The 14,012-nt window shown below is 51.3% G+C and overlaps 1 protein-coding gene across 4 annotated transcripts in view; it reads right to left on the bottom strand.

Moving 5' to 3' along the window:
• The window catches only part of RALGDS (ral guanine nucleotide dissociation stimulator), a 104,684-nt gene that overhangs the window by 60,349 nt on the left and 30,323 nt on the right, over nucleotides 1–14,012 (bottom strand). Inside the window, exon 1 of one of the 4 annotated variants that reach the window (XM_073640641.1) lies at nucleotides 6,247–6,453. The exons of the other annotated variants lie outside the window; for them this stretch is intronic. Within the exon in view, the coding sequence (XP_073496742.1) occupies nucleotides 6,247–6,366 (120 nt within the window). The 5' untranslated portion in view covers nucleotides 6,367–6,453. Of the gene's footprint in view, nucleotides 1–6,246; nucleotides 6,454–14,012 lie in introns of those variants that run through there. 4 annotated transcript variants of the gene reach the window in all.

The following is a 14,012-nucleotide window of genomic DNA, read 5'->3' as shown; positions in this document are numbered from 1 at the left end:
CAGGGAATAGCGGGGGAACAGGTGGATTAGTCAGGCACACTTTAGGATAGATTGGAGGAGTGCAAGAGTGTTAGAAGGGAGGCCACAAAGAAGGAGGTTGCAGTAGTCGAGACGGGAGATGATGAGGGCATGAACTAGGGTTTTTGCAGATTCGTGAGATGTTTTTGAGTTGGAGTCGGCAAGAAGTGGAAAGTGCTTGGATATGTGGTTTGAAGGAGAGTTCAGAGTCCAGGGTTAACCTGAGGCAGCGAGCTTGAGGGACTGGGGAGAGTGGGCAGCCATTGACTTTGATGGATAGGTCAGTTGGGGGGCTGAGTGAGATGGGGGAAAGATGATGAATTCTGTTTTATACATGTTAAGTTTTAGAAATCTAGCAGAGAAGAAGGATGAAATAGCGGACAGACATTGTGGGATTCTAGTTAGTAAGGAGGTGATATCAGCTCCAGAGAAGTAGATCTGTGTGTCATCAGCATAGAGGTGATACTGAAAGCCATGGGACTCTATGAGTTGTTCTAGGCCAATGGTGTAGATGAAGAAGAGCAGGGGTCCTAGGACTGAACCTTGGGGAACACCGACAGATAGGGGGTGAGATGAGGTGGTGGTGTGTGAGTGGGAGACACTGAATGTCCTGTCTGTTATGTATAAAGAGATCCAAGATACAGTAGGACAAAGTCCGTGATGCCGAGAGATGAGAGAGTCTGTAGTAAGAGGGAATGGTCCACTGTGTCAAAGGCAGATGACAGGTGAGAAGGACAGAATATTGTCGCTTGGATTTGCCAGTTAGTAGGTAGTTGGTGACTTTAGTCAGGGCAGTTTCAGTGAAGTGGTGCAGTCGGAAGCCAGATTGGAGGCAGTCAAAGAGAGAGCAGGAGGAGAGATGGGAGGACAGTTCAAGGTGGACGTGTTGATCAAGTAATTTTATAGGGGAGAAGTGATATGGGGCGATAGCTAGTCAGAGAGGATGGGTCAAGGGAGGATTCTTTGAGGATGAGTGTGATCAAGGCATGTTTGAAGCATGAGGGGAAGACACCAGTTGTTAGTGACAGGTTGAAGAGTTGGGATGAAGACTGTAGTAAGGTTAGGGATGAGGTGGGATGGGATAGGGTCAAGTTCACAGGTGGTGAGGTGTGATTTGGAGAGTAAGGAGGAAAGTTGATCTTCCTTAATGGTGGAGAATCTGGTTTTGGAGGAGGAGGATTGAATAGATATGAGATGGGGCTGTGGGGACTTCAGGCAAAAGCTTTGTCTGATGGTATCAATCTTCTGCTTGAAGAATGAGGTAAAGTCCTCGACTGAGATGAGAGGAGAGGGAGGAGGCACTGGGGGACGGAGGAGAGAATTGAAAGTGTTGAATAGCTGTTTAGGGTTGTGTGACAGGGAGGATATGAGAGATGAGAAGTATGTTTATTTTGCTGCAGTGAGTGTGGACTTGAAAGTAGTGAGGGATTGTTTGAATGCGAAGAAGTGCGCGTTGGAGTGGGACTTTATCCATCTGCGCTCAGCAACCCTGGAGGTGAGTCTAAGTTCTGTAGTCAAGCTGGTGTGCCAGGGTTGCCTGTTGATTGTGTGTGTTTGGTATGTATGAGGGGGGCGACCGAAATGAGGGCTGCAGCTGTTGGGGTGTTATATAAAGCAGAGGCATCTGCATCGTGTAAGATGAGGGGAAGGAAGGATGGCTACAGTGTACTATAACGACTGCAGGACCTTGGGGCGGGGCACCACAGCCTTCTCATGCTCCGCCCCCTAGGAACCCACACTTGGCACTAGTCCTATAGCAAGTCTGCTCAGATTGCTCTCCAGACAGCGGCTGCCTGCAGTACGCAGCTCTGCCATCACATCATTCCAGGATGGTCCAGGCCGGAGAGATCACATGCAGAATAGATATCTGCCGCTAACAGAAGCCAGCGTCCTGATGCTGGAGTCATTTTCGGTCGTCTTCACAGAAGGGGTGACATTACTCTTGGCAGGCCGGGCACAGAGCAGCGAGATGCTGCTCTCGCTGTTATCTGCTCTCTATAGAATGAGTCGAGTCCATGTAAAGATGGAAGAAAATAGATCTGTCAGTAAAAGAGCTCCAGGAAGGATCGTCTACCATGACCCTAGGTCTTTCCTGGAAAGGGAAATCATGTGTGAATCTGGGACAATGGGCCGACACCTGCATTAGGCACAATATCTGCATGGTGTGAAAATAGAGTATATCTCGTCACAATGATATACAGAGATCAAGCCCTGCCACAGAGGAGCTGAGGATCTAATGCCCTCGCCTAGACATCAGAGATAACATGGACAGTCTATGCAGAAGGTACTTAAGAAGGTGTTACTCCAGGGGAGGGGGGGGGGTGCCCAAAATTAGGAAATTATATAAAAAATAAAAAAAAGTGCCACTCCTGCCTATGGGCATATTCTGGTACTGCAGCTCATCCAGATCCCATTCTGATAGGTGCAATGTGATCTCAGATGCCGCCTATAGACAGAGTTTCCAGGCTGCCTGTACCTACAGCCGGACCATGTGGATTGCTTTACCACAGGTCATGTGATCAGAAATGCTCGCAAAAAGGCTGAGCGCCAACACCGAGACATCACCAGCTGGTAAGGCGCGAAATACACATGAAATGCTATTGCTAGTCTGCATCTAAAATGAAAGAAAAAAAAGAATTTTGCACACAGTCTTTGAAAAGTCTATGAAAAATGTCCTTCCATTTTGTGTATACAGCTGAGATGCAGACTTAAGCATCTCCATGGTAACAAAGGGCAACAAAAATTCCTGGTCTTTCAGTCCTATATTTATCTTAGTCCCCAACCTGTAGGTCAGGGGTAAAGTGGAGGTACTTTTGACTGCAGGTTCACACTACTGTTACCATGAAGAAGCTCAGGTCTGCGTGGGAACTGTAGACACAAAACGGTAGAATATGTTTAATGAAAACTAGTTGCATAATCGCTTCTTTTTTTCATTGTAGATGCATTGGAGCGATAAAAATATGTTTGTAAGGTATAAATAGTCAGGGTGCGGAGGATCCACATCCTGCTTACCCCAAAGTTATAAAGTTATGGCTGCACGGCGTGGGACTGGGCAATGGCTGCGCGGAGTGGGTCTGAGCAATGGCCGCACTTTCTTAGTCTCGCTGTAACTACAGTAAACTTTCCAACCAGAATCCCCCAAACATGTGCCACGCTGACTTTCTATAAGGGTATTTTTGGGGTCCGTATGAAAAATTGTTATTCCTCTCGGTTAACTCAATAGGAAGTGACATGCGGCATTACCGTATAAATCGCTGAGCCAAGATTCCCAATAAAGCAACTCATCACTATGAATGTGCCCAGAAGAATGAAACCTGCAGCCGATGTCAGCAAAACTGCAGAAAAACAAGGAACTGAGGCTGACCCCACGAAACCCCTGGGCCAAGACCTAAGGTTACGCATCGAGCGCTCCCCGTTCCAATACCCTAATGCAGCATGTAGAAAAAATGTCAAATTTAATCAGAATTTAGTTTGGTCTCAAATGGAAAACTCAACCCCCTCATGTCTGACACATCTATGTGGGGCTTATAACTGCTACACCAGATAAGTGTGCCATGGAGATCCCCCCCAAAATGCTATGAGGCCAGGTCAGCAATGCGGAGCTACTGCAGCTCGGTGCAATATATGTACCAAGCTTCCAAACTGTCATGTATTGGTCCTATGTGGGAAAAAGTTCCAGGTGTGAGCGCAACGTCTGCACCCCATCAGCTACCACATGGGGATGTCACAGCCCCCCTCATACATTAAGTGACGGAGCCCATCGATTACTGCAGGACGGAGCAACAATCTAAGGTATATGGGGGCAATAAGACTGTTTGCCCTGACATCATATGTACCCAGAAAGATTATGTCATGGGAAAGAAGGATCGGTCATGCTGGAGATTAACATGCCTGATTCTTTGTTCTCAAGACAGATCATCTATAGCCAAGGTGTTTACTTATTCCTCTCTTATTGTTGTGAATACACTGACCTCAAGGGGAGATCTCTGAACACCAAGGAATGACCCGACTGCCGAGGGGGGACCTCTGACCACCAAACAATAGCCCAACCACCGAGTGGAGACCTCTGACCGACGAGAGAAGACAAATAACCACCAAACAATGGCCCGACCGCTGATGAGAGACCTCTGAGCGCTAAGGGGAGGCAACTGACCACCAAACAATGACCAAAACGCTGATGGGAGCCCTCTGACCATCAAACAATGGCCCAACCGCAGATGGGAGACCTTTGACCGCCAAGGGGAGACAACTGACCATCAAACAATGGTCCAACCACCGACGGAAGACCTCTGACCACCAAAGAATGGTAAGACCACCGAGGTGAGACGACTGACCACCAAAGAATGTCTGGACCTCCAAAGGGAGAGGACTGACCACCAAAGAATGGCCCCACCGCCGAGGTTAGACGACTGACCACCAAAGAATTACTCGACCGCCGAGGGGAGGCCTTTGACCGTCGAGGAGAGGCCTTTCATGGGAGATAAGCTACCACCAAAGGTGACTGACAGCGGCTTATTCCTCTCTACCTATTGAGAACACATCCGCTTGGTCCGTAAGTAAGGGAGGTGCGAGGGAGGAATTGTTGTGCGTGGCCAGCACCAGGCCAGGCTGATTGTCCCATGGATTGACCCAATATGGTGTCCACCATCAGATGGCAATGGAAGGTGAAGGCCACCACTACGTTCATCTCCCCTGTAAAGATGGGGTGCATAGCAGGAGCCCCACATTTTACATTATTCCCTTCTTTATATACATCAAGGACCAAAAGAATCTCAACCACTTCTATCTACTTCTGTGTCCGGACAGTAAAGGGTTAAGCAGGAATCTCAGTTTTTTGCAGAAAATTAGGTTTCGCCAGTTCCCAAAAACAAAGATAGAAGCGCATCACGTTGTGCAGAGTCTCCTCCACAAAACCACCAGCCGGATTGCACAATGGAGGGAGTGCTGATACATCAGAAGCGTCGGGACAGCAGAGGTCACGTGACTGTCAGGAACCCGGCAGCCATGAATGAACCAGCTCAGCTAATTCACGGCTGTTTTCCCTTGGTCTTTGGGAATGCAACGTGTAATTTCTGGGAACCAGAGGAGGCGCCGGAGTTCACGTACCTCGCGAGTTAGAGGTAAAAGATTAGTAATTTCAAAAGAAATATTGGCTTCCATGGAATAAACGTGTGAGGTCAGCACGGACAGGGTTTTCACAATCTTTTCATCCATTTGGAGCCTACAGATTCAGCCAATTGCAAAAGTAATCACGCCCTCGTCCAATTCTCATGTGCACATTCTGAAATTTTTATAATCACCACCCCCGCCACATCACCTACATTTTTGCTCAGAAATTGTTGCACTTGATTCACGGATGTAAAAACCGCTAATAATTTTGCAGACGCCCCCATCCAAACCAAAATCACAGATTAGGAAACTAAAGCAGTAACTAAAACCTCAAGAGAGATGGCAGGAAGAGAAAGTGCAGTCTGCGCAAGGCACAGTGCGATTCATGGGGAGTAAGGTGGTCTCCGCAGATGTGTCATTTCAGGCATGGAATGGGAAACTGATGGGCATGAAATGCCCCATACTGGCAACACAAGGGGTATCCCCGACCCCTCCGCGGAGCCCAGGGGGCTGTCTCTGATCCCTCCGGGAGCCCAGGGGGGCTGTCTCTGATACCTCTGGGGAGCCCAGGGGGGCATCTCTGATGCCTCCGGTCTACCCAGGGTGTGTGGCATATTTGACACCTGAAGGCCGTCCAGGGGCGGCGTCCCCGACCGATCAGGGCTACACAGGGGGATGTCCCCGATGCCTCAGGGATGCACACGAGGCAACTCCGACCCCTCTGAACAACATGGTGGGAAGGGGGGGGGGGATTAAATCTCTGACCTTTCCGGGCTGCACAGGGGGAAGTGGGGGTTATGTCTCTGACCCCTCCGGGCACAGGTTGAATGTCTCCAAACCCTTCATGCCGCACAGGTGAAACATCTATGATCCCTCTAGAACACACGGGGAGGGGAGTCTCCGACCACTAAAGGCCACACAGATTGGATGTCTCCGAACCCTTCAGGCTACATAGGGGAAACATCCCTGACCACTCTTGGCCGCGGGTTATGGGGCACATCTCTGACCCCTCTATTGAGGGAGGTTTCTTAGTGCATCCCCTCGCCCACGCCGTGTAACAGCTCCACGCTGCAGGTCAGCACTATCCTCTATAACATGTGGCAATCAGCCATAACTTACCATGCTTGGCACTGGGACATGGAGGCAAAAGGTCTCCAAGATTTTGGCCAGGTAATTGAGGTACAGGTTGTCTTTCCTCGGAGACATGGGCTTCTCTGGAGGAGCAGGTCGCACGTTCATACCTGGGCACTGCTTTCTACCTGCTCCACTACAGAATAAATGCTGCGATTGTCAGGACTCCACATTCCTCCGTCATCTTCTTCCTTGGGGTTATTTACTTACAGTGAGGAACGCCTACATAATGCCAGGTTAGCTGCTGGCACCGCCACCCTGCACTCCAGCACCCATGAGTCAAAGAAGCTAAGGTCTGACTCAAGTAATAAGTGATGGGGGTATTTCCAGAAATATTTATTATAAAAGGGTTAATTAAAAGTGAAACCTAGTTAATTAAAAGTAAACACTAGTGAACCTGAAGTGACTTGGGCCGGATAAGAGAAGGTGCATCGTTCCAATATACTGTGAGTTTCAATTCCTCACCAATTTTCAAGATCTCTGCTTGCTGCCAATGAATAGGTATATTAGTAGTAAGGCAGAAAACCTGCACAGATCTGATACTTCTCACTGATGATGATTTTTTACAATGTAAAATTGCAGCGATTCTCCTATACCAGTCTTGAGTCTGGGCCAGATACGACTGTAACAAATAGTATTAGGTAAGAAGGGGAAACGTTAACTTTTACCTACACGGATAGGAAGCGTTACTGCAGACAAGTCTGAACGGCAGCATATTCTTATATCACATGAAGCTGGACGACCACCGCTCTCTGCCAAGAAGGAAAGTCCTTCATTAAATGCCCAGCACTGAAGCCAAGGGGCGTCATCCACCAGCTGGGATGTAATGTGCTCATGTTCCAGCTCTGTAACTGGAGAGACGAAGACACTGGCTGTCCACCGGGTAAGGACCACCCAACATGTGAATTACACAGAAGAATCACACACCCGGGCAGGAGACCACCAGACCCTCCACAGACCACCAAGATAATAGGACCAGAGCTTCCCATCTGTGTGAGATATCAGGGTGAAATGGTAATATAATCCATGTAATTCTCATATATTCAGGCACGTACACCATGTTATATCCTGTATTATACTCCAGAGCTGCACTCACTATTCTGCTGGTGTGGTGCAGTCACTGTGTATGTACATTACATTACTGATCCTGAGTTACATCATGTATTATACTCCAGAGCTGCGCTCACTATTCTGCTGGTGCAGTCACTGTGTACATACATTACATTACTGATCCTGTACTGATCCTGAGTTACATCCTGTATTATACTCCAGAGCTGCACTCACTATTCTGCTGGTGCAGTCACTGTGTACATACATTACATTACTTATCCTGTACTGATCCTGAGTTACATCCTGTATTATACTCCAGAGCTGCACTCACTATTCTGCTGGTGCAGTCACTGTGTACATACATTACATTACTTATCCTGTACTGATCCTGAGTTACATCCTGTATTATACTCCAGAGCTGCACTCACTATTCTGCTGGTGCAGTCACTGTGTACATACATTACATTACTTATCCTGTACTGATCCTGAGTTACATCCTGTATTATACTCCAGAGCTGCACTCACTATTCTGCTGGTGCAGTCACTGTGTACATACATTACATTACTTATCCTGTACTGATCCTGAGTTATATCCTGTATTATACTCCAGAGCTGCACTCACTATTCTGCTGGTGCAGTCATTGTGTGCATACATTACATTACTTATCCTATATTATACTCCAGAGATGCACTCACTATTCTGCTGGTGCAGTCACTGTGTACATACATTACATTACTTATCCTGTATTATACTCCAGAGCTGCACTCACTATTCTGCTGGTGCAGTCACTGTGTACATACATTACATTACTTATTGTAACGGGTCTGGGAGGCGGAACCTCTGGGCTACTATACAAGGGAGCGGTCCTTGTAAGGGAGCGGGTGGCGACCAGGCAGGCAGTCACAGCAGGTGACCGGGACAGTCTCTGGGTGTACGGGCAGGAGGTCACGGCAAGTGATCAGGGCAGTCTCTGGAAGAACGGGCTGGAGGTCACGGCAAGTGACCGGGGCAGTCTCTGGAAGAACGGGCTGGAGGTCACGGCAAGTGACCGGGGCAGTCTCTAGGTAAAGGGTAGGTACGACCTGTGATGGCTGAACCTCCAGGTAGGCTAGCAAGGCAGATGGAGGATGTGTGCTCCCAGGTGAGCAAGCGAGAGTCTCTGGAATAGCAGGTGGTCACAGCACGTGACGGCGGAGCCTCCAGGTAGGCAAGCAGGCAGGTAGCGGAGAAGCGCTCCCAGGTGAGCGGGCAAGAGTCTCTGGAATAGCTGGTGGTCCCAGCACGTGACAGCGGAACCCCCGGGCAGGCAAGCAGGCAGGTAGCGGAGAAGCGCTCCCAGGTGAGCGGGCAAGCTGGTCCATAGACAGACTGACCGGAGTTGTAAGGCAGACCGTCGGACCTCAGGCAAGCAGGCAGGTAGCTGATGTGCGCTCCCAGGTGAGCGGGCAAGTTGGTCCTTAGACAGACTGACCGGAGTTGTAAGGCAGACCGTCGGACCTCAGGCAGGCAGGCAGGTAACAGGAAATCAGGCAGGATTAGGACAGCAAGCTGGCAGGAATCTGGCAGGTAACTGGCAGGTAACTGGCAACGGGACCTGAGGGCTGAAGCAGAGTAGAACGGTGCAACAACATTGCTCGGGCACCTCCATTTTGGAGGAGGTGCCTTATATATGGTAAAGTCCTCCGGCCATTGGCCGGGGACTCCTTAGGACGGCGCGCGCGGCCCCTTTAAGAGGGAGGGAGGGCGCGCGCGCGCACCCTAAGCACAGTGGCCGGGAAGGAGCGCGCGCTGCCAGCAGAGCGGGAGAGGGACGCCGGGCACGGAGCAGAGCGGTGAGGGGAACAGCGTCCCTGCCTAGCAGAGGGCAGGGACGCCGGCACTACAGTACCCCCCCCCTTAGGCCCCCCCTTTTTTAGGCCAGATAGAAATTTAGCTAGGATGAGAGGGGCATGGATGTTCTCCCGGGGCTCCCACGTTCTCTCCTCAGGACCAAACCCCTTCCAATCTACCAGAAAAAAGGTCTTTCCTCTTACCCTTTTGGTGGCAAGAATGTTCTCTACCTCAAACTCGTCCTCAGCAGAAACCGGAGCAGGAGGCGTACCTGTAGACTTGGAAAAAGAGTTAAGTACCACGGGTTTGAGGAGAGATACATGGAAGGAGTTAGGGATCCGTAAGTTGGCCGGGAGTTTCAATTTATAGGCCACCGGGTTGATCTGACTGATGACCTCCAGAGGACCGATGAACCGAGGCCCTAACTTGTAAGAAGGTATCTTGAGTCGAACATATTTAGATGAGAGCCAGACTTTATCTCCTGGACGAAATTGTGGAGGATCCAGGCGTTTTTTGTCAGCGTGTCTTTTCATACGCTCGGATGACAGAAGGAGTGCGGACCGGGTACTCTCCCATATGGAGGAAAATTTGCTAACGAGAGATTCCGCAGCCGGGTTGTCCACAGAGGTGGAGACAGGAAAAGGAATCCGAGGATGCTGACCAAAGACTACAAAAAACGGGGATTTGGAGGAGGATTCGCTCTCGTGATTATTATAAGAGAACTCGGCCCATGGTAGGAGATCCACCCAGTCAGAATGGTGGGCATTAACGAAGTGCCGGAGGTAACTGGTCAGGTTCTGATTGATCCGCTCCACTTGACCATTGGACTGTGGGTGGTAAGCGGAAGAGAAGTCCAGGGTGACGTCTAGTAGTTTACAAGTGGCTCTCCAGAAACGTGAGGTGAACTGTACCCCACGATCCGACACGATGTGGAGGGGGCAGGCCATGAAGACGGAAGATGTGGCGGATAAAGTCTTTAGCCAGCTCGGGTGCAGACGGAAGGCCTGGCAGGGGAATAAAGTGAGCCATCTTGGAAAAGCGGTCAGCGACCACCCAAATGACCGTACAACCGGCAGAGACGGGGAGATCAGTTATAAAGTCCATTGCTATATGCTGCCAGGGGGCAGCAGGTACAGGAAGCGGAAGGAGGCGTCCGGCTGGCAGATGTCTCGGGACTTTGTTGCGGGCGCAGGACACACAGGCAGAAACAAAGTCTATTATGTCCTTGTGCAGGGTAGGCCACCAATAGTGCCGGGCAATAAGCTGGAGGGTCTTTTTCTGACCGGCGTGGCCAGCTAGTTTAGACGAATGGCCCCAGTGTAGGATCTTCTCCCGATCAGGTACTGAAACAAACGTCTTACCGGGAGGGAGACGATTTAGACTCACGGGAGCCACCTGCATTACTCTGGCGGGATCGATGATATGTTTAGTTTCTTCCTCGAGATCGGACACCAGAAAGGATCGGGACAAGGCGTCTGCTTTGACGTTTTTGTCAGCCGGGCGAAAATGAAGAACAAAATCAAAGCGAGCAAAAAACAAGGACCACCGGGCTTGGCGCGGGTTAAGTCTCTGGGCATGCTGGAGGTAAGCCAAGTTCTTGTGGTCAGTGTAAATTATTACCGGATGAAGAGCCCCCTCGAGTAGGTAACGCCACTCCTCCAACGCCAGCTTGATGGCCAATAACTCTCGGTCTCCTATGGAATAGTTGCGCTCAGAAGAGGAGAAGAGTTTGGAGAAGAAGCCACAAGTTACCATTCTCCCGGAAGATGATTTTTGAGTAAGTACCGCTCCGGCTCCAGAGGAGGAGGCGTCAACTTCCAGGAAGAACTGCTTGTTGCCGTCCGGGCGATGCAGCACCGGGGCGGAAGAGAAGGCCTGTTTTAGGGAAAGAAAGGCCTCCTCTGCTTCGGGCGGCCACTCTTTGGGATTAGTACCCTTACGGGTGAGCGCGGAAATTGGGGCAGTCCGGGAAGAGAAGTGCGGGATGAAGAGGCGGTAATAGTTGGCGAAGCCCAGGAACCGTTGAATAGCCTTCAACCCCTCTGGTCGGGGCCATTTCTCGATGGCAGACAGTTTCTCAGGATCCATTTGTAGGCCGGTCTGAGAGATAATGTAGCCCAGAAACGGAAGCGAGGTCTGCTCAAAGAGGCACTTCTCATATTTAGCGTAGAGATGGTTCTGCCTGAGCCTGAGCAGGACCTGACGAACATCCCTCCGGTGAGTCTGGAGATCCGGAGAGAAGACCAAGATGTCGTCCAGGTACACCACTACGCAGGAGTAGAGAAGGTCCCGGAAGATGTCATTGACCAACTCTTGAAAGACGGCAGGAGCGTTACAGAGGCCAAAGGGCATTACCAGATATTCATAGTGGCCGTCCCGGGTGTTGAATGCCGTCTTCCATTCATCCCCCTGACGGATACGAACCAGGTTGTACGCCCCACGGAGGTCCAGTTTGGTGAAGATTCTAGCCCCCCTCAGATGATCAAATAACTCCGGAATGAGCGGAAGGGGGTACTTATTCTTCACCGTGATCTGGTTAAGGCCTCTATAGTCTATACAGGGACGGAGAGAGCCGTCCTTCTTTTTGACGAAAAAGAAGCCTGCTCCCGCCGGGGAGGTAGATTTCCGGATGAATCCCCTGGCCAGATTCTCCTCAATATATTCGGACATCGACCGGGTCTCAGCAGCGGATAATGGATAAATACGCCCACGGGGAGGAGAAGTACCAGGTAACAGGTCGATAGGGCAGTCGTATGGTCTATGAGGGGGTAGTGTCTCTGCCTCCTTTTTATTAAAGACATCAGCATAAGACCAATAAGGAATCGGAAGTCCAGGTAGATTAGCTGGGGTAGGAGAAGGACGGACGGGATGAACGGGAACCAGACAGGTCTTATGGCAGCCCTGTCCCCAGCGAAGGACTTCTCCGGTCTGCCAGTCAAGAACGGGTGCATGTTTCTGGAGCCAAGGTAGGCCTAGCAAGAGGGCGTGAGAGAGTCCAGGCAGAACATGGAAGGAGATACTTTCAGAATGCAGCATTCCCACCTGCAGAGTAATGGATTCGGTGATGAGTTGGATGGGGCGTGGTAAGAGCCCCCCATCCACGGCAGCAACAGACAAGGGTACAGCCAGAGGTTTGGTGGGGATGCGGTATTTCTCTACCAGGGACTGTGAAATAAGATTCCCGGCTGCTCCAGAGTCCAGTTGGGCTAGTTCGAAATAACGGTTCTCCCCGTAGACGATTGAAACTGACAACAGCAGGGATGGAGAGGATTTATTCTTGTCTAGGTGGACCTCTCTGAGCGAACCTAGACACAGGCGTTTCCCGACCTCTCCGGGCAGGCACGGATCCGGTGCTCCTTACTGCCACAGTAGAAGCAGGTCCCCTCGGCACGGCGTAAGTCCTGACGGGTCTTGACCATCTGGGTCTGGTCGACCTGCATAGGCTCAGGAGGGTGTACCTGGTTAGAGACAGAAGGAGTGACGGGTTTCTGAAAAGTAGGAGCTAGACGTGGTAACCTCCTCTCACGGGTGACCTCTCTGGCACGCTCCTGGAACCGTAGGTCAATCCGGGTGGCAAGAGTTATTAAGTCATCGAGAGTGGTAGGAATGTCCCGACCGGCAAGTTCATCTTTAATACGGCCGGACAGACCCTCCCAGAAGACGGAAACCAGAGCGTCGTTATCCCAGGCCAGCTCCGAGGCAAGGGTACGGAACCGTATGGCATATTGGCCCACGGTGAGACTTTCCTGACGGAGGCGTAGCAACGATGATGCGGATGAGGTCTTCCGTCCGGGTTCGTCGAAGACTTTCCGGAAAGCCGTGAGAAAAGCAGGCAAGTTGGACACCAGGGGGTCTCCTCTCTCCCATAGAGGATTTAGCCAGGCCAGGGCCTCCCCGGTGAGATGGGACATGATGAATGCAATTTTGGCTCGGTCGGAGTTAAACTGGTGGGACAATAGTTCAAAGTGCAGGGTGCACTGATTTATGAAGCCCCGAGCCTGGGCTGAGTCGCCTCCGAAGCGAGGAGGTGCAGAAAGCCGAGGTCCGGGGTAGGATATCATGGTGTTAGTGGACAGCGGAGCTGCCGGATTGCGAGACATGGCACTGGCGGAGGTTGTTGGTGGAACAGTCAGAGTGTCCAGGCGAGTATTGACATTCCGCAGATGACCCAGGATGGACTCCTGTTGGGACCTTTGACGGGACAGTTCATGACACAGGTCCGAGAGCGAGGGAGCTTGGGTGCCACCGGGTTCCATGGCCCGAGCAAACTGTAACGGGTCTGGGAGGCGGAACCTCTGGGCTACTATACAAGGGAGCGGTCCTTGTAAGGGAGCGGGTGGCGACCAGGCAGGCAGTCACAGCAGGTGACCGGGACAGTCTCTGGGTGTACAGGCAGGAGGTCACGGCAAGTGATCAGGGCAGTCTCTGGAAGAACGGGCTGGAGGTCACGGCAAGTGACCGGGGCAGTCTCTGGAAGAACGGGCTGGAGGTCACGGCAAGTGACCGGGGCAGTCTCTAGGTAAAGGGTAGGTACGACCTGTGATGGCTGAACCTCCAGGTAGGCTAGCAAGGCAGATGGAGGATGTGTGCTCCCAGGTGAGCAAGCGAGAGTCTCTGGAATAGCAGGTGGTCACAGCACGTGACGGCGGAGCCTCCAGGTAGGCAAGCAGGCAGGTAGCGGAGAAGCGCTCCCAGGTGAGCGGGCAAGAGTCTCTGGAATAGCTGGTGGTCCCAGCACGTGACAGCGGAACCCCCGGGCAGGCAAGCAGGCAGGTAGCGGAGAAGCGCTCCCAGGTGAGCGGGCAAGCTGGTCCATAGACAGACTGACCGGAGTTGTAAGGCAGACCGTCGGACCTCAGGCAAGCAGGCAGGT

This window comes from Phyllobates terribilis, unplaced genomic scaffold, assembly GCF_046119375.1.
Source record: "Phyllobates terribilis strain yellow unplaced genomic scaffold, ASM4611937v1 Scaffold_7__3_contigs__length_470593459, whole genome shotgun sequence".
NCBI lineage: Eukaryota > Metazoa > Chordata > Amphibia > Anura > Dendrobatidae > Phyllobates > Phyllobates terribilis.
The sequence above is the reverse complement of the archived record's forward strand: the minus strand, read 5'-3'. Positions and strand labels throughout refer to the sequence as shown.